At 46.8% G+C, this 20,315-nt stretch overlaps 1 protein-coding gene across 1 annotated transcript in view; it reads left to right on the top strand.

The window, feature by feature from the left end:
- The window catches only part of LOC138259612 (uncharacterized), a 107,790-nt gene extending 100,821 nt beyond the window's left edge, over positions 1-6,969 (top strand). Inside the window, exons 4-5 of the mRNA XM_069207453.1 lie at positions 2,812-2,907; positions 6,800-6,969. Coding sequence (XP_069063554.1) covers positions 2,812-2,907; positions 6,800-6,961 — 258 coding nt within the window. The 3' untranslated portion in view covers positions 6,962-6,969. The remainder of the gene's footprint in view (positions 1-2,811; positions 2,908-6,799) is intronic.
- The last annotated feature ends 13,346 nt before the right edge of the window (positions 6,970-20,315 follow it).

Raw genomic sequence — 20,315 nt, 5'->3', positions numbered from 1 at the left:
ATATTTATGACAAGAAGGAACCCTACTTTTAAATATTACCTAAGCCACACATTCGTAGAATGGGTATCCCACGAGTTTGGATTCCCAGCATTTAAAAATTAACATCTAAGGTTGGCATGTTCTTACAGTGACTAGCCCCAATAGCTAAGTTCACTCTATAGGACTGTGACTTGTTTCATAAGACAGTTAATGTGCTGTTTGTGAAACTTGACTTGAGCATAAGCTATCAATAACTTTCAACAATTATTTTGAACATTTATTAAGAAATCAAAAACAATGGTCAATTTGGATTAGTTGCAAAATATACAGGAAATGTAAATTAAAAAATGTTGGCTTTACCTACTGAAAACTCCAGCAGGCTAATTAGCGTTAGCCTACCTGCAGCTGCACTACATGTCACCTTCTATCCCTTAAAGAGGGTTGAAAACTGTTTATAGAGTACAAACAATGGTTTGGGGAAGAAAGATATGCGAAAGGTACATGACTCATCCTCTCTGGAGAAGGGAAGTTGAGGAGGCCTCAAGAACTGCATTAACTTGAAAGGGACCAGTGTGAAGCCTGCCTCTTCATATTTAAATGTAAAGTGAGCCCAGGAGATGAAGAGTCCTTTGGTCTTAGTTAGTGACAACCATAACCACACTGTCACTATTCCAGTGGAAGATAGAGCTAGTCCCAGAACAGTTTGGTGAGGTTCAGAAGGGGTGACTGCTCATTTCTCTAGGCATATCACTGGCTAGAACAAGTTCCTTCAGGGGCAGAAGAGTTCTCCCATGTTGGATTTCAGTACTAGTTGACTATAAGATAGTTTACAGTAAGGCAAAAAGGATATGCTAAAAATGAAAGGTTTACCCTATGGAAAAAAGAATTCATCGATTAGGGAGTGGTCAGGATCACCCACACCCACTGGCTAGTGAATTATACAACACTGGTGCTTCACCTAGAGCTCTTCAGTGCTTATATTGACCTGTGGATGAGTTGAAGATAACTAGACCTGCTATCTGAGACATGTGTAGAGACATGGAGGAATGGATTATGCACCCATGTGTTCCCTAGACTGAGTTATGTACTACAATGTGCAATTTGCTGACATCCTGTATGACTACAGGGATACAACAAATTGCAGGAATCCTTTTTCCTGAAGTGACCAGTTAACCAATTATAACTTAGCTTGGACTGGTCCATGCTGGTGGCCTCTGCTGGAAGGAGTCCTTGTCCCAGATCAGCACATACATGGATGAGTATTTCATAATTAATGCAATTATTGGTGTAAAGAGTAAAGTTGGGGGCTCTAGAGATAGGGTATTTTAGAAATAATTAGAGTTTGAGTGTTTTAGAATGGAGACAGAAATATGTAATGTTTAATTTTAGAGGTTCATAGGAGCATCCTGAAGAGTGTTCCTTTTGGAGTTGCAATCAATCCTATTATTTATGCTTTTTTCTATTGAAGGAAAATGTATTTTTGTTTGAACTAAAGGTTGGTATGCTCTTTATATTGCTCAGTGTGCTGCACGTTTTTTTAAAACTGTTCCTAAACGTTCTTTTTGGATTTTAATATTAAGGAACTTTATTTTTGGTGGGATTGTTGAGTCTTATGCTTGGAACTCTTACAGCTTGAACATTCTGAGTACTTGAGTTATATTTTAGCTGTAATTGATGAATATAGGGGGTCATTACGACCCTGGCGGTCAGAGACCGCCAGGTCTAAAGTGGCGTCCGTACCGCCAACAGGCTGGAGGTACGGAGACCCATATTATGACCGCGGCGCTAACGCCGGGGCCGGCGGTTTTAGCCCCGGCGGTGATAATCTGCCAGGGCAGCGCTGCCCTGGGGATTATGACTCCCCTACCGCCAGCCTGTTTCTGGCGGTTTGCACCGCCAGGAAGAGGCTGGCGGTAAAGGGAGTCCTGGGGCCCCTGGGGGCCCTGCACTGCCCATGCCACTGGCATGGGCAGTGCAGGGGCCCCCTAACAGGGCTCCGTGCAGCTTTTCACTGTCTGCATAGCAGACAGTGAAAAGCACGACGGGTGCTACTGCGCTCGTCGCACGGCCGCAACACCGCCGGCTCCATTAGGAGCCGGCTCCTATGTTGCGGCCGCATCCCCGCTGGGCTGGCGGCCGTAAACTAGGTTTGCGCCCGCCGGCCCAGCGGGGATGTTGTAATGGGGACCGCGGGAGTGCGGCCGCATTGGTGGCTGCACGGCGGTTACAGCTTGGCAGGCGGCGGTAGCCTCCCGCCAAGCTTGTAATGACCCCCATAGTGTGTATTGTCAGTTATTATGACTTTTAAGTTGATTCAATATGTAGATATGTTTCTTATGTTGTATGTAATATTCTCTGCACATTTTTGCAGTTCATAATATTTGTTTTTGATTTCTAAGCAATTTATGTAGTATATGTTTTTCCTAAATGCTGAGATATTTATTTTATCTTGAAAAGACAATGGGCCTGATTACACCCTTGGCGGAGGTGATTACTCCATCCCAAATGTAATTGGGAAGTTCCATTATATCCTATGGAACTTGTAACACGGCGGATGCGATATCCGTCAAATTTGGGACAGAGTAATACCCTCCGCCAAGGTCGTAATCAAGCCCAATGTTCCATAGCAAAATGAAAAAGTATTGAAAACATATGTTTGGGTAGTTTAGTGCAGAGAGTTTGAGCTATACTTTGTTTTTGTGTCAGATAGGCTCTTTCAAAAAAATGTAATAGCAAGTTAAAGGGGTTAAATCCCTAGAGCTCACTGGAAGCAGTTGTGTCACCCTTGCTTTGAATGATATACTTTAGCTTTTTTGTTTACTTTACTTTCAGAGGTGTTCCACCATGGTATTTGGAACCTGGGTTGCTGCCTGTTCCATGACTGGCATATGTGACTCATCAATGTGTCTTCAAAATAGTCAAAAATGGGTATGTGGAACCTTGTTTGCTACCTGTTCCATGTCCTAGGAAAGTTTTCATTTTTTCCTGATTTGTATTGGAGAGGGGTAAGTCAAATTGAATGTCATAATATATAACTAACTCTGCATGAGGGATAAAAGGATGAACTTTTATTGACTTATTCAAAAGCAGCTAGAGGTGTTTTGCTCACTTAGGACCGCATTCGCAAACTGCTTTTTTTAGTATGTAACAGTTCGACAATGGTACTACTAGCTTACTATAAAATGCAATTCACAATCTATGGGATAATATTTCCCCCTCTCTTATATTTTCTATAGGAAGATCTCTGCACATGCACCTTTTCTACTTAGTAGTAAATGTGGGAGGGACATGGGGAAGTGGTAGAAAATTGGGGAATAGCCACTACTAAATGTTGATATGCTATGGTATGTCTATTTGTAAAGTGCACGATCACTCGCAAGGGAGCCCTCGTGCGGAACATGTGTGTGTGCCTAGCTCTGCCTTTGTTAGGTTGGTTAATTGAAAAGTCAGGTCTTCAGCTTCTTGGGAATTCAAGAAGAGAGGATGAGGTTCTGATGTAGAGTAGGAGGTCATTCCACGTTTTGGAAGCAATGGAAGAGAATGCCCATCCTCCTGATATGATTCTGCGCATGCATGGAATGTGAACAAGTAGGAGTCTTCCGTGGTGGAGTTGACTCAGTGAGTGGTAGTGGGAAATGCAGCTGGTCGGGTAGGTGGGACCTGAGTTATGTAGTGCCTTGAGTGTGTGTGAGGAGTTTGAATTAAGTGTGCTTTTGTATCGAGAGTCAGTGTAGTTCCCTGAGGTGTTGTGTCATGTGAGTTCTATATGGGAGGTTGATGGTGAATCTGGCTGCCGAGCTCTAGATGGAGTGTAGTCTTCTGGTGAGTTGCTTGGTAATCTTGGGGTGGAGGATGTTCCCATAGTCCAACTTGTTGATGAATAGGGCATGAGTGACAGGTTTTCTAATGCTGCTTGGGACTTATTTGAAGATCTTCCTCAGCATCTTCATAATGTGGAGGCAGGATACAGTGAAAATGTTGATGTGTGCTGTCATGTCCAGTTTGCTGTCAATAATTATTCTGAGGGTTGTGGTGTGGGTTTTAGTTGAGGGTGTGAGTCCCAGTCAGGCCGGCTACCAGTTGGAGTCCCATGGTGAGGTGTTCTTGCTGAAGACCACTACTTTTGTCTTGTCGGTGTTGAGCTTGAGACAGTTGGCTTTCATCCAGTTAGCAACTTCATTCATGCAACTTGTTTTTGGTACTGGGGGTATTATACAAGAGGGAAATTATGAGTTGTGTGTCATCTGTATAGGAGAAGATGTTGATGTGTGAATCAGGGAGGACCTAGCTTGGCAGTTTGCTGGACTGTTCCCATGAGGGACAGGAGCAAGACTGATTTGCATATGGATGAGTCCAAACTGGGGTGGATGGTGAGCAAAAGAACAATGGATTAAACCCAGATCTGTGACTGGGGTGAGTGTTTGCATTGTTCAGCACTCAGTCCATCATCCTTTTGTGTTGCTAAAGTTGCCCTAAGTGGGAGGTGTATGCCCAGACGTGGATCCCTTGCTCAATGTGCCACTGGATACAAGCTAGCCTGGCCGATGATGGGTGAAACCCTGAAGCTGGTCCCAGGATGCTTGTTTCCGGTCCAGGGAGGACCTGGCTTGGCAGTTCAGGCTGGACTGTTCCCATGAGGAACAGGGTCAAGACATATTTGCATATGGCTGGGTCCAAACTGGGGTGGCATGGTGAGCAAAAGAATGATGGATTAAACCCAGATCTGGGACTGGGGGTGAGACTTTGCATTGTTTGGCACTCCGTCCATCATCGTTTTGTGTTGCTAAAGTTGCCCCAAGTGGCAAGGGTATGCCCAGACGTGGGTACCTTACTCACTGTGCCACTGGATTCAAGCTAGCCTGGCTGATGAAGGGTGATACCCTGAAAACGATCCCAGGATGCTTTTTTCTGGTCCAGGGAGAACCTGGCCTGGCAGTTCGGGCTGGATTGTTCCCATGCAGATCAAGGTCAAGATAGATTTGCATATGGCTGGTCCAAACTTCGGTGGCATGGAGAGCAAAAGAAGGATGGATTAAACCCAGGTCTGTGACTGGGGGTGAGTGTTTGCATTGTTCAGCACTCCATCCATCATCCTTTTGTGTTGCTGATGAGTGCATCTACGACATTGACCAGAGGTCTCATGTATGCGTTGAAGAGGATGGTGGCTTTAGGCACTCCACAAATGAGTTTATGAGGAGTGAGAGGCCAGGATTGTAGCTTGTGTTTTCTCTGTTAGGAAGGATCAAATCCAGTGAAAAGTGGCTATGAGTGTTTTCTCTCTATTGTGTCGCTGCACTGTGATTGGGCTTTAATCAGTACTGCATGCCTTGAAGGAGTTGGTGGTTGCTGACGTGGTCGATAAGGTGTCAGTTGATTAACTTGTTTAAGACATTTGACAGGTATGGTAGGAGGGAGATTTGCCTGTAGTTGGAAAACATGGCTGGTCAGCGGATGGTTACTTGAGCAGGCATATGATGGTTGCATGTTTCTAGGTGTTCAGAAGTGTGGCTGCATTGATGGAGTTCTGGTGGATGAGTGTTAGTGCATTGTTGATTGGTAGGAATTCTTTGGAGAAGGCTTGGTGGGGGCAAGGGTCAGATGGAGCTCCCGAGGGGCTTATCTTCATTGTAGTGATGGTTTTGATGGTGGTGATGGCAAGCAACAAGGTCAGGGTTCTTTCATTGGCTCTAATGGGAAGTTATGAGGGTCAGGGCAAGGGTCTAAGTTGCTGTACATGGAGGTGATTTTGTTACAGCAGAATTCAAAAGATTTGTTGCACAGGTCCTTTGAGGAGGTGATGTTGCTAGAGGCAGCAGGAGGCATTGTGAAATATTGGATGATGGTGAAGATTTCCTTGCTGCTCTTAGTGATGGTGTTGAAGCAATTTGCAAGAGCTGTGACCTTGGTGTTCCATATCTGCTGGTGGTCTTCTTAGGGCTGATTTGATAATGTCTTTATCTGGGGATCTCGACATGTTCTTTATTTACACTGCAGTTTCTTGCAGTGGTGTTTCACAGCCTAGGTTTCTCTGTGTACTAGCTGGCCTGTGTCTGGCTCTTGCTGTAGATGTACACTTCAGGAAACCAGGGCGCTGGTGCAAGCGGTGATCCAACTGTCTAGTTTTTTTATGGCTTTCAGCAAGTCTCTGCAGTGCTGGGGCAGGTGTTTGGTGAGGGTGAAACCCCAATCTCTTCTGAGTTGCTTGTCCAGCTCCAGCAGGTGGTTCCTGAGTTGGTAGGCCTCTGATGGTCTGGGATAGGAAATACATGAATGGGGTTTGTGGAAGGATACAAAGGGGATGGGGTGTTTGGGAAGGGGCACCACTAAACGGTAAGACCACTGCTATTCCCAAATTACACTTGTAAAGTTACTACTGCCCTAAAGGGGTGAAAACAATGTTTAATGTACTCATGCACATCCTTGGAGCAAGTCTATCACCACAGAAGGCCACTCACAGATACTGCATCCTGCTCCAATAGAAATGAATGGGGGCAGGGACGTAATATAATACTCCATGTGAAATTTAATGATATATATTATGTAGATATGTCTCTAGTGTGTGCAACATTGATAATTAATTACATTTTATAGTTAAAAACAATTAGTTGAGTTATTTAACAAATATTTCAAAATGCTAAACTATTATGAAAAATGTAAATGTCATTTCCTTTATTTTAGCACATTTTAATTAGATTTACTAAATATTAACTAAAATGCTGGGTGTGTTGATTTGATTTTAGTTTGTTTAAAAAAATATCAATTAAATCATTTAATATACCAAAATTATTTAATAATTTAGTAACAGACGTCTCCATTCCAGCCAGCTCGCCCTTGCAGCCATCCCCAAGATCTGGAAAAACACAGCAGGAGGAAGATCCTTCTCCTACCTAGCAGCCCGGACATGGAACGTGCTACCCCTCAAGCTCAGGCAGACCTCATCACTGATACAGTTCAGGAAGGACCTCAAGACCTAGCTCTTTGAATGAGCAGCATGACCACATACAGTGCCTTGAGACCCTATGGGTGATTAGCCACGCTTTACAAATCCGTGATTGATTGATTGAGTAAACATTTATATTGAAGAAATAATGTTCTCTTATATTTTATTTAATTAGTTCTATGGTAGAAATAATTATTTGCATTTATTTTACAACATATTTTACAATACAATAAATAAAAGTACATGCTTTCGATGTATAATCTTTAATGATTTTCCATTCTTTCCCATATGAGATTTCCACCATGGTAGGTGGAAAACCTAGTGTGAATTTTAGTGAGTGCTGCCATATAGCATGCTTGAAATGAAAGCAGCAACCTTGAATGTGGTTTTCATGGTAAGTTTAGATTATGGTGTTTGTCACACTATATTATTGTGACAGGTGAATATTAATTGTTTTGTGTTATTATTGTGATGAATACTTGCTGGGCTGAAGCTCGTTTGTATGACTAAGAGAATATTGTGGTTGAGACATTGTCAATGTAGAGGATAGATTTAGCATTAAGGAACAACACGACAAATGTCCTGTTATGCACCAAATTAGTGAATGGGATAAGTATGTTATTAGCTTTATTGGAAATTATTATTCCTTTGTCATTATCATTGTTATCATAGAATATTAACTCTTCTGTATGTTAGAGTAAGGGGGTTTGTTTCTTTCTTCAACAATTTTGTGTGCTACTGTGGCCTGTTTTTCTGCTTTTGATTGTTCCATTGAATGTTCCTTTCAGGGTTTGTACTTGTTTCATCTGTCTAGCTAATTATGATTGGGGTTGTGGGGGTGTAGTAATTTATTACAGCTCTTGTAGAAAGCGGTTAAGGAGGATGCCACAGCTTTTAAGTCATGTACTATACCTATTATTTCTACTTCTGCCATTGAAGTAAATGGCTTTGTTCCCTGATGTTTTCTGGGTATTGATGAATAATAGTAACTGACCCATAACAACCACTGGAACGGTATGTAGTGTATTTCTATGACAGTACAAATTTATAACTGTTATGTGTGTCTCGTATAAGTCCCAATGTTTACTCCTTTTGTGAGGTTGTATAGGTCGTTCAGTTGAAATTTTGGGATCTGAAAATGATCTGCATTTACTTTAAATTAAAAGATTTATTGACACAGGTATAAATTTGTGTCATATGCTACCTTTACTTACGTTTTCTATGTAGATAAAAAAAATAAAGGGGATCAGTATGAGTTTGGCAGTCGGAAACATCCAACTGCCAAACTCCCTAAGAGGAGCCCGCCACAGTGCTGACAGGCTCCCCACTGGCCCCATTATGACTTGCCCACTGGGCTGACCAGTGAGAAAGGTGCTGCAGCATTGTCTCCAGCTCATAACTGAGCTGGCGGCAATGCTGCTGCACGCAGGGTGCACTAGCACTTTTGAAATGCACACTGTCTGCACAGCAGTTCAAACACACACTTTTGAAAATGTAAACCTGGGCTCTACCCCTTGTAGCTATAGCACACTGCAGACAGGCTTAACTTTGGAAAATGTGAGTATTTAGGAATACCAAAACAGTCAAACACTCCAAACACAACACAATGCAAATCACATAATAAGTTTTCAAATACTGAGAACAATCCAATTGGGGCTGCATGTTTGAATTTTGAAAGTTTTGCACCAAGAAAAAGTAAAGCACCAATCAGAAATCACTGTCTGTGGTTGACTGGGACTTCGGAATGTCATGAGGCCCTTTAATGGACTTACTATAGTTATGCGTCATTTCTTAGCACTCTAGTAATTTAACTCTGGGCCAATGACGATGTCCGCCAGTGGTGATGGTCATGTACGTGGCGGCCGTAACTGCCATCTTCTGCACTATTGCTCACTTGACTCCTGATACTGCTGCCAGCTATACCTCCACTACCTGACCTGCTGTGTACTGCCTATGGGAGCTATCATGCCACGTCCTGCAATTAATAGGGCCCCTGCCTTCACCCCGGAAGAGCTGGAGAAGCTAGTGGAGGAGGTCATACCCCTACATGAACAGCTACATTGTGCACCAGAGGAGCAGGTGAGTCTAATGTCACACCAATGAGTGATAGGTGTGGTGTTTGACGGAGTACCATCAATGCAAACTTTTGATGGTGTTGATGCATGCAGATGGTATATTGTGAAGGTGTGTGAGCTGAGAAGATGAGAATGTGTGCTAACTTGCTGTGACTGATGTGTACTGTCCATACCTATTGTGCATGTGGACATGACTTTCTCCTTTTGTCTGTGGCATCAATGCACGTCAACGCCCATCAGAGGCAGGGGATTTGGCGTGACATCACCAAGCAAGTGCAGACCCTGGGGGTCCACAGCCGGCGGAGCACCCACTGTAGGAAGCATTGGGAGTGCCTGAAATGCTGGGCCCGGAGGACCTCTGAGGCTCAGCTGGGGATGTCCTCCCAATGAGGGAGGGGTGTCCATCAGACACTGACCCCCTAATGGCCCACATTTTTGGCGGTGGCCTACCCTGAGGTGGATGGGCATTTGAGGACAGCACAGCAGCCACAAGGGGATAAGTACAGACAAAATCCATGTGCTTTTCTCTGATAGTCTGGCGTATGCTGTCTCAGTATTGCTGCTGTGACAATGTTGTAAGTGCTACAGGTATGTTGACTACTGGGAATACATGGTACTCCAGTTGCCAATATACAAACAGAGATCTGGCCTTTGGATTGTGCATGGAAACATGTTGATCACCTGTGTCCGCCAAAATGTATGACTGCATGTGAAGATGTACATGTGATTGAGCCACATGTGTAACTCTACCCAGCCAGATATGTCTGTAAGCTGCTGTTTCATCCTTCCCACCTAGTATCCCCAGGTCCATTCATCCAAATAATGTGTTATATTGCTCTAAGGTGTCAGGCTACTCCTATTTAAATTGATCTGCTTTATGTGCTACATTTAACCTCGCATATTAGCTACAGGTCCTAGTTATCCTGTGTCCTGAAACAGTTGTAGACTTCATGTAAGGCTGACATCCAAGTCAGGCAATTGGTATTCCAATATAGTACTGTCCCTATGAGGTTTGAGAAGGTATACCCATTATCATGTCATAATCATACAATGGGGTATGTAAAGTTTGTAAATGATGGACATCCCACAATGTGGGACTCATGTTGTCTATTATCCCTTAACATTTCTTGGCATTACATTGATACATGGACAAATAACTTGTATCCCAATGCCTTTGTTGTAGAGAAGGCAAGTGGCTAGGCTGTTTGATCCTTTGACCATGTGCATTGTCCATGCTAGATATGCCATTGCCATACCTATAAGCGTGCTAAATATGGTATTTCCTGCCTACATCCTGTCTTAATGGATACTTTTTGTCTGACCATGTATATTAGGCTATTTGTTCCTACACTTACCTTAGCTGATCTGGGCTGTTTGGACAGGTTTGGTTTTGGCTCAGTTCATATTAGCCTGATTAAATGGTTTAGCTGAATTCCATTTGACATACACCTGTTGGTGTTGTGCGATATGTTGTCAGTAAATTAGCAGTTGTGTAGGTGCATGTGTAATTCATGTGTACATTGGTTTGCAGAGGTGTAAGTGTTTTGTCAGGACTTAGCAACTGGGAAACACATCAGGAAAGCAGTAAGTGATGTAGGTGTATTCATGTTGCCATGTCATGGCTCTGAATCAACATGTCAGATGGAATGTTATGAGCCATCCTAGCAAATTGTATGCTGTCCATAGTTGTGTTGCTGTAACTATGCTCTCTGTAATTGTCTGTGGATGTATCATGTGTGCTAGATAGCCCTCAATTGCAGTACATGGAGTTATTGTGTACTTGACAATGTCTCCAGATAGTGACTGCAGAAAATACTGCAAGATTTATTACAAGTATTTACAGAGCTGTTTTCCAGACATGGAAAGTTCAAATTGTGATGGCCACTGATTGGGACTGCCGCATGTTGTGTAGTCATCAGAGAATGTTGCCATTGTGTCAGGTATGTACAGGAGGATCAGCTAGGCATGCTATTGGAGGGCTAGGTGCTGTGTCATATGTGAAGGAACATTACTTTTGTTAATGGACTCGGCCGTTGCGGAGTCAGAAGAGGCATAATATGTTGCCATCTGTCGTCTGCATTTCCTGAGACTGATAAGATGATGGACAGTGATGGGCTGTATGGGAATGAAATCTTTGACTTAAGGCAGACCATGATGAGCATGATGCCTTAGAATTACAGGTGATTTTATGGGATGGTCAAGTAGTGCTCAAATACTTGGCTTATGATGTCAGTAAGACAGATGACAAATGGGGTAGATGGAAGTATCAGATTTTGACATGATGTAGGATCTGAAAGCTTTTTAACTAGGACTTCCTTAGCATGAGATGTATACCTAATTTTGTGCATGTTGTAAAGTGTGTATGTGAAGAATGTGATTACCCTCTCTCTCCCTCCCTCTCTCTCTGTTTGTGTGCATCAGCATCGGCAAGCGATGGAGATGAGGCACGGGCGAGTGGAGAAGTTGCTGGCCACTGGGCCCAGAGTGCTGAGACCACCGACAGCGCGGGACCCAGTGGCCTGGAGGGTGAGGGGAGTGCCACGGGGAGGACAGGATCAACCCACCTGAAGACACCACACAAACAATCGCAGATCCAGCCACTACACCTACCTTACTCACAGACATCACAACAGCGGACCCTCAGACATCTACCCCAGTCACCACATCTGCAGACACCACAACCATAGACACCCCTAAATGCAGCACATCCACCATACCTGCAGTCACCACCGCAAAAAACAGTCACCCATCCACCACAGCATCTCACAGCACCTCTACCCCCCTTCCATGACACATGAACAACCACACTTACCCACCCAATAGACACCCACAAGTATAGCGTGCACATATATGCACCCAAGACATGCACCAAAACATCTCAGACAACTAATCCCTCTCCCTTCACACCCAAACCCTTATGCCATGACTGTCCCCTATGCCAAAGAAAGCTTTCCTCTCAGAGTCTGCCCTTTTCCCCACTCCTCTCCCACCCTGTGATACCCCTAAATGTTCTGTGTCCCTCCGCAAGTCCTGCTGTTCTACCTCCAAGATCTCTCCTTCCCCCGCAAGTACCCCTACCCCTCCCCCCCAAGATGTCAACCCCTCCCAAGAGCACCCAACCTTCCCCTATGCCTTAACATAAGCCCCCTTTCCAAGCCAAAGCTGAAAGGTCCCCTTCACAATCCAAAGCCCAAACACCCCTCCACCCCACCAATCCCTGAGGTGCCTGCCAACCTCCTTAATGCCCCTACCTGCGGAGGTTACATGGCAGTCAGGAGTCAAAGTGGGGGCACACACGTACTTTGTGTGCATGTTGCAAATTAATTTATTGGACTGACCACTGGCCTTGGACATTTTCAGTATATATCTATACAATTAATATATATTTGGACCAACCTGTTGTTGGTTTCAACGTTATATCTTTGCCCTGGATGTCTTTACTTAGCACAGATTTGGTCTTAGCTGACAGTTTGTGTGTGAGGATTTGTGTGTCAGTGGTGGTTGTGCTAGCTGTTTTGTCTGGGCAGCGCATATGGTTGTGTGCACAACATTTGTCCTCCATTGATGGATGTGTGTTGTGTGATGGGCATGCATGTGTTGGGGACATGTTATTGTGATGGTATTGAATGGTGTTTGTGTTAAAATGTGTTCGTTGTAGTTCGTGTGCCTTTGTGTGGTTGGACTGTGTGCGTGAGTGTGTGTGGAGAATAGTATGTTAGATACTTTGTGATGTGTGTTTGCGGGTATGTTGTATGCTGCGTTGTTTGGATGTGTGACTGTGTGTGTTCGTTCCCTGGTGTTGGTACGTAGTGTTGTATGTATGATTTGTCAAGGGGTGCTTGCCAATGGTTTGCTGGTGTTGTGATTGTGGTGTAGTAGTGTTGTTTGGTGGTGTTGTGTGTTGTTCTGTGTGACTGTGCTGTGCTGTGTATCTGGGACTTGGTATGTGTTTTTGATGTGTGTGTGTGATGGCTGTAGTGTGTGTACTATGTGTGTGTTTGTGGCTGTGTGAGAGTTTGTTTTTCAGTGTGAGGTTACATGTGCTTGTCGCCCTCGCCACTTGTTTTGGATTTGTATCCTGTGTGTGCGTAGGTCCTTTGACATTTTACAACAGTGACAGGTAAGTGTGTGTACTCATGGTTCTGTGGTCATCGTTGGTTCCAAAGTTGTTGGGCAAACTGGAGCAGTGGGAAGATGTGTAGTTCAGGTTCTATGGTGGCTTCAGACGAGTATGGCTTCCTGAAGGTGAGTCTCTCCTTTTACAGTATACAGTTGGCTTCCACCTCGGTTTCCATGGTTGCTCAACCGTGGCAGAAACCTTGGCAGTGTGCAGCCTAATATTCTGTTCTTCCTGCAGGTGGTTACCATCGTCTTTGACGGCCTGGATTGCTGTATTTTGTTGGAAGTACAGCCATGGTCAAAATGTGGCATGCTGGTGGTACGACTGCCAACATGGCGGCCCTGAGACCGCCAAACTCTGAATGATCCCCTAACTGTACTTAAAAAGGGTTATTGTGTAGCAATTATAATATTTAGTACTTTGATTGTATGGAATTGTTTTTTATGGAATAAACATTTTGGATGATTTATCAACTGTATACAATCAAAGTATTAAAAAAGGTGTGTCACAATAACCTTTTTTAATACTTTGATAGTAAATGATTTAGTAAAACATTGCAAACTATTAATAGAATAACCCAACTACCGAACACATGAACACGCATCAACTCCACTTAAAACGATTTTAAAGATGAGTGGGTTGCTATAATGTACCATTCTGGTCACACATGCCATCTCCATTGTCAAATACCATAGCAGAATGATAAATAATAGCACCATTAAGAATCAAACAATGTAGTATAAGGGAGGCACAATTCCTTCCAAGGAACATTAGGGAGAAGCCACGCTACACTTTTAGAAATACATTAATAACAGTGCATAACTTCTCATTTGACATTATTTGTCACAACACAATGCATGGTAGAGTGGTGAGTTATAGTTAGTGTTGTCTGTTTAGTCTGTTTAGCTACCTGAAAAGTGTGTAATGAGGTCCACTACTTATAATAATTTGAAGGTGGTGGATACATTTTAAATTGAATTTAGAATTATAACTTCAGAATTTTTAAAGGTTGTATACTTTAAACTTGGTTTGTATAGAGAAAATAATTGTTCCTAACTATAACTAAGTGTTAGACCTGACAGCCTTAGGGTGGTCACCCCTAACTTTTTGCCTGCATCCCTCCACTTTTTGGACACTGTTTTTGCTGGTTTTTAGACTCTGTGCACTTTACCACTGCTAACCAGTGCTAATGTAAATATGCTCTCTCCCTTTAAACATGGTAGCATTAGAACATACCCAATTGGACTATTTAATTTACTTATAAGTCCCTAGTAAAGAGCACTATATGTGCCCAGGGCATGTACATTAAATGCAACTAGTGAGCCTGCAGCACTGATTATGCCACCCGCTTAAGTAGCCCCTTAACCTTGTCTCAGGCCTGCCATTGCAAGGCCTGTGTGGGCAGTTTCACTGCCAATTTGACTTGGCATTTAAAAGTACTTGCCAAGCCTAAAACTCCCCTTTTTCTACATATAAGACACCCCTCAGGTATACCCTAGGTAACCCATAGTGCGGGGTGCTGTGTAGGCAAAAGGCAGGACATGTACCTATGTAGTTTACATGTCCTGGTAGTGTAAAACTCCTAAATTCTTTTTTACACTGCTGTGAGGCCTGCTCCCTTCATAGGCTAACGTTGGGGCTGCCTTCATACATTGTTTGAGTGGTAGCTGCTGATCTAAAAGGAGTAGGAAGGTCATATTTAGGATGGCCAGAATGGTGATATAAAAGCTGACTGGTGAAGTTAGATTTAATATTACTATTTTATAAATTACACTTTTAGAAAGTGAGCATTTCTCTGCACTTAAATCTTTCTGTGCCTTACAATCCACGTCTGGCTGGGTTTAGTTGACAGCTCCTTGTGCATTCACACAGACACACCCCAAGCACAGGATACTCAGCCTTACTTGTATACATCTGCATTTTGAATGGATCTTCCTGGGCTAGGAGGGTGGAGGGCCTGCTCTCACACAAAGACTGCCACACCCCCTACTGGGACCCTGGCAGACAGGATTGAACTGAAAGGGAACCTGGTGAGCTTCTAAACCACTCTTTGAAGTCTCCCCCACTTCAAAGGCATATTTGGGTATTTAAGCAGGGTCTTTGACCCTACCAACACATACACTTCTGGACAAGATACCACTGGTGAAGAATCTCTGAACCAAAATCTGCAACCTGCCAAGAAAAACTGCCTGGCTGCCCAAAGGACTCACCTGGACTGCTTTTCTGAGAAGGTTTGCTGCCTTGCTGTTGTCCTGCTGCCTTGCTGGTCTCTGGCTGTGGTGAAGAAGTTCTCTCCAGGGGCTTGGATAAAGCTTTCTTCCTGTTTCCTCAAGTCTCAGGACCAAAAAGACTTCATCTCGTCAAGAAGGACTCCTTGTGTGGCAAAATTCGATGCACAGCCTGCCAGAAACAATGTACAGCCTGCACTGTGGTGAAAATGTCACCGCATGCCAAACCGGAACAACGCAGCCCGACTTCGCTACGAGAAGATCAACGCAGTGCCAGCGTAGCGACCAGAAATTCGACTCATGGCCCACTGGATCGACGCAGCCTGACTTTCAGTGATGAATCGACACAGCGCCTGACGAGTGGTAGAAAATTCGATGCAACGCCCACCAGATCGACGCAGCTCCAGTGACTTTGGGGGTCATTCTGACCCTGGCGGTCAGTGTTAAAGCGGCAGCCAACCCGCCAACAGGCTGACAGGAAGGGCCCAGCGGAGCGGTGCTTGAGATGAAGGGCCCAGCGGAGCGGTGCTTGACAGGAAGGGCCCAGCGGAGCAGTTCAGAGACGGCGGTGCCCAGCGGAGCGGTGCTTGAGATGAAGGGCCCAGCGGAGCGGTGCTTGAGATGAAGGGCCCAGTGGAGCGGGGCTTGACAGGAAGGGCCCAGCGGAGCGGTGCTTGACAGGAAGGGCCCAGCGGAGCGGTGCTTGACAGGAAGGGCCCTGTTCAGCGGTGCTCCTCACGGCGGGGCCCTGTTCAGCGGTTCTGGTCACGGCGGGGCCCTGTTCAGCGGTGCTTCTCACGGCGGGGCCCTGTTCAGCGGTGCTCCTCACGGCGGGGTCCTGTTCAGCGGTTCTGGTCACGGCGGGGCCCTGTTCAGCGGTGCTCCTCACGGCGGGGCCCTGTTCAGTGGTTCTGGTCACGGCGGGCCCTGTTCAGCGGTGCTCCTCACGGTGGGGCCCTGTTCAGCGGTTCTGGTCACCGCGGGGCCCTGTTCAGCGGTGCTCCTCATGGCGGGCCCTGTTCAGCGGTTCCGGTCACGGCGGGGCCCTGTTCAGCGGTGCTCCTCACGGCGGGGCCCTGTTCAGCGGTGCCTGTCTTGTGCTTCCAGTGAACCACACCTGGCCAATACTTGCCGCTCAGTCTGCATCGGACCTTTCCGTTGCGGGGCCCTCCTGTGATGGAGTCCTGGGGCCCTGGCTCTCCTTCGATACCCCCGGAATGGGGCTGGTGGGGCCCTCATGGCCAGGTCGGCTGCTCCCTGCCTTTTGCTCCTTGCTGCCCTTGCCCTCCTTGGCAGACTGTCCGTGGCCCTTGGCTCCCTTACCCAATGTGGCAGGTGACGGTGCAAGGCTACCCTCCTTGGGGGCAGGCGTATCAGGCCTGTCGCGCCTGCCCTTCAGTTTTTTGGTCCTCTTCCCAGGGGGGGGGCTGGCTGTGCCTTTGCTGCTGGACGATGTCCCAGCCCAAGGAAAGGGCGGACTCCAAAAACCAGGCACGACTTTCTTTGGAGTTGCTGGGCTGGTGGTGGCTGAGGTGTTTGTGGAACTCTTACGGGATGGAGGGGGTGGGTCAGGTGAGGAAAAGAGGTCCACTTTAGAGAGGAAAATTTTCTTTGGAGCCATGGGAAGGGTGGCTGGAGTGGGTATGGGAGTGGAGGAAGAGGATGTGGTTGTAGGAGAGTCAATTGTGCTGTCTTTGGGTGCAGGTGCTTGGGCAGGAGGCTGACGTGAGGTGGATGGCTGTTGTTTGGGTGCCTGCCTGCGTTTGTGTGGTTGGGAAGCGGGGGTGACAGACACACTGGGAGAGGACACAGGGGACGTGTACATGGCAGTGGGGGTGGTGACTGCACGTGTGCGGACTGGTGTGGAGGGTGTGCTGGTGATGGGTGTAATGGCTGATGGTGGTGTGCTTGCAGGTGTGTGTGGAGACGTCACAGGGAGGGAGGAGGGAGACGAGGAGGTGGGGGAAACAGAGGAGGTAGTGGCTGTTGGCATGTCTGCATCTGGATGTTGCTTGGGTGAATGCTTGTGTGTCCTGTGGTGCTTATGTCTGGAAGAGCTGCCCTTGGGTGTTGAGGTGTGTGCAGGCTGGTCTGTAGGTGTGGATGGGATAGGCAGAGGAACAGGGGAGTGGCACTGGGTGGAGGGAGTCAGAAGAGGGAGGCTGGAGACAGGGACAATCGCTGCCGTCAGTGCTGAGGCCAGAGCGTTGAACGATCGTTGATGGGCAGCCTGACCCGAATGAAGGCCCTCCAGGTATGCATTGCTTTGATGCACCTCCCTCTCCACACCCTGGATGGCATTCAAAAGGGTAGACTGCCCAACAATGATGGTCCTCAGGAGGTCAATGACCTCCTCACTGAGGGCAGCAGGGGTGACTGGGGCAGGGCCTGAGGTGCCTGGGGCGAAGGAGATGGCCGGCTTCCTGGCCTTGCGGGCACGGGCCGAAGGCCGAGGGGCTGCTGGGAGGGCGGAGCTGGTGCGCTGGGTGGCGGCTGTACCTGTAGGATCGTGGGCACGGATGTTGCCGCCTCCGCAAGGGAGCTCCCTTCCGAGGACGTGTCGGTGTCGCTGCCGTCTCCACAGGTCCCTGTGGTGGAGCCCGCCTCGCCCTCCGTCTCACTGGTCATGTCGGAGTCCGTTGCATGGCCCTCCGGGGCCATGTGAGATGCAGCTCCCTCTTGCGCCGATGCCACTTCTCCTCCGCCTGATGATGCTAATGCACACATTCACAGTAAAACAAAGAAAATGGGGGGGGGTGGAAAACATAAAGACAAGTTGAGTGCATGCATTGTGGACACCGTTGGCGGAGAGAATAGACACAGAAGCCCCCTGCACTATGCTGCGCACTTGGGGTACACTACTCATTCACTGGGACATGCCCTACAAGCCTATGGGCGACAACTGCCCACACAGTATACACTGGTCCATGAATCGCGTTACTAGGCACCCTACAGAGGTGGGGGGCGGGGGCACAGGACCATACTTCACGGACGGGCCTATCCTACAGAAATCGCCTTGGCCTAGGGATACCCACAGCCCTCCTCCCCCACCCAGGCACCTCCACTGCACGCAAAATAGCTGAATGTGCTGGTACTCACCCCCTTGTGTCTGCTGTGATGTCCTCAAGCGCCCATCTAAATCGGGGTAGGCCACCGCCAGGATCCGGGACATCAGGGGGGTCAAGGTACGACTGGCACCCCTCCTAGGTTGGGAGGCCATCCCCAGCAGAGCCTCCGCGGTCTTCCTGCTCCCGCGGCGGATGTCCTCCCACCTCTTGCGGCAGTGGGTGCCCCTTCTGGTGTGGACCCCCAGGGCTCGGACGTCCTTGGCGATGGCACGCCAAATGTCAATCTTCTGATGGGCGCTGACCTATGTGACATGTGACAAAAAGAAAAAAGGGAGCACACTGCCTCACACTCAAGCAAAAAGTTAGCCCCAATGCATCATGGTAAATGCAGTCACTTCGTTTTGTGCTGAAAAAGTAATCAAAAGTCTTTCACCTAAGTAGGTGCAGCAAGTGCTGTGTATCTCTGGACACGTGTTTCTAGGTTTAGCCCGTCATCAGCAGAGAGCAGCCAAGTCTGTGGGGTTGCTTGAAATGCCGCCAAAAGTCTTCTCAGGTTTATGTACCACTCACTGGCGCACAGGTGCCTCTCCAGAGCTCGTCAGCTCGTTAGCTCAAGGGAGCAGTCATTGGACAAAAAGAAAAAAGGGAGCACACTGCCTCACACTCAAGCAAAAAGTTAGCCCCAATGCATCATGGTAAATGCAGTCACTTCGTTTTGTGCTGAAAAAGTAATCAAAAGTCTTTCACCTAAGTAGGTGCAGCAAGTGCTGTGTATCTCTGGACACGTGTTTCTAGGTTTAGCCCGTCATCAGCAGAGAGCAGCCAAGTCTGTGGGGTTGCTTGAAATGCCGCCAAAAGTCTTCTCAGGTTTATGTACCACTCGCTGGCGCACAGGTGCCTCTCCAGAGCTCGTCAGCTCGTTAGCTCAAAGGAGCAGTCATTGGACAAAAAGAAAAAAGGGAGCACACTGCCTCACACTCAAGCAAAAAGTTAGCCCCAATGCATCATGGTAAATGCAGTCACTTCGTTTTGTGCTGAAAAAGTAATCAAAAGTCTTTCACCTTTCTTTGTAATTTTGTCTTTGGACGGCTCCCTTGAGCCACGGCTGACGAGCCTTGGGAGGCACCTGTGCGCCATGAGAGGTACATAAACCTGAGAAAACATTTGGCGGCATTTCAAGCAAGCCCCTATACCATGCTGCTCCCTGCTGATGATGGGCTAAACCCAGAAACACGTGTACAGGGATAAACAGCACTTGCTGCGCCTACAGAGGTGAAAGACTTTATTACTTTCGGAATGGACTACGAATTCGACTGCATTTACTATGATGCATTGGGGTTGGACTTTGTTGCTGGAGTGTAGGCAGTGTGCTCCCTTTCTTTGTAATTTTGTCTTTGGACGGCTCCCTTGAGCCACGGCTGACGAGCCTTGGGAGGCACCTGTGCGCCATGAGAGGTACATAAACCTGAGAAAACATTTGGCGGCATTTCAAGCAAGCCCCTATACCATGCTGCTTCCTGCTGATGATGGGCTAAACCCAGAAACACGTGTACAGGGATAAACAGCACTTGCTGCACCTACAGAGGTGAAAGACTTTATTACTTTCGGAATGGACTACGAATTCGACTGCATTTACTATGATGCATTGGGGTTGGACTTTGTTGCTGGAGTGTAGGCAGTGTGCTCCCTTTCTTTGTAATTTTGTCTTTGGACGGCTCCCTTGAGCCACGGCTGACGAGCCTTGGGAGGCACCTGTGCGCCATGAGAGGTACATAAACCTGAGAAAAAATTTGGCGGCATTTCAAGCAAGCCCCTATACCATGCTGCTCCCTGCTGATGATGGGCTAAACCCAGAAACACGTGTACAGGGATAAACAGCACTTGCTGCGCCTACAGAGGTGAAAG

This window comes from Pleurodeles waltl, chromosome 9 (genome assembly GCF_031143425.1).
Source record: "Pleurodeles waltl isolate 20211129_DDA chromosome 9, aPleWal1.hap1.20221129, whole genome shotgun sequence".
Classification (NCBI taxonomy): Eukaryota; Metazoa; Chordata; class Amphibia; order Caudata; family Salamandridae; genus Pleurodeles; species Pleurodeles waltl.
The sequence above is the reverse complement of the archived record's forward strand: the minus strand, read 5'-3'. Positions and strand labels throughout refer to the sequence as shown.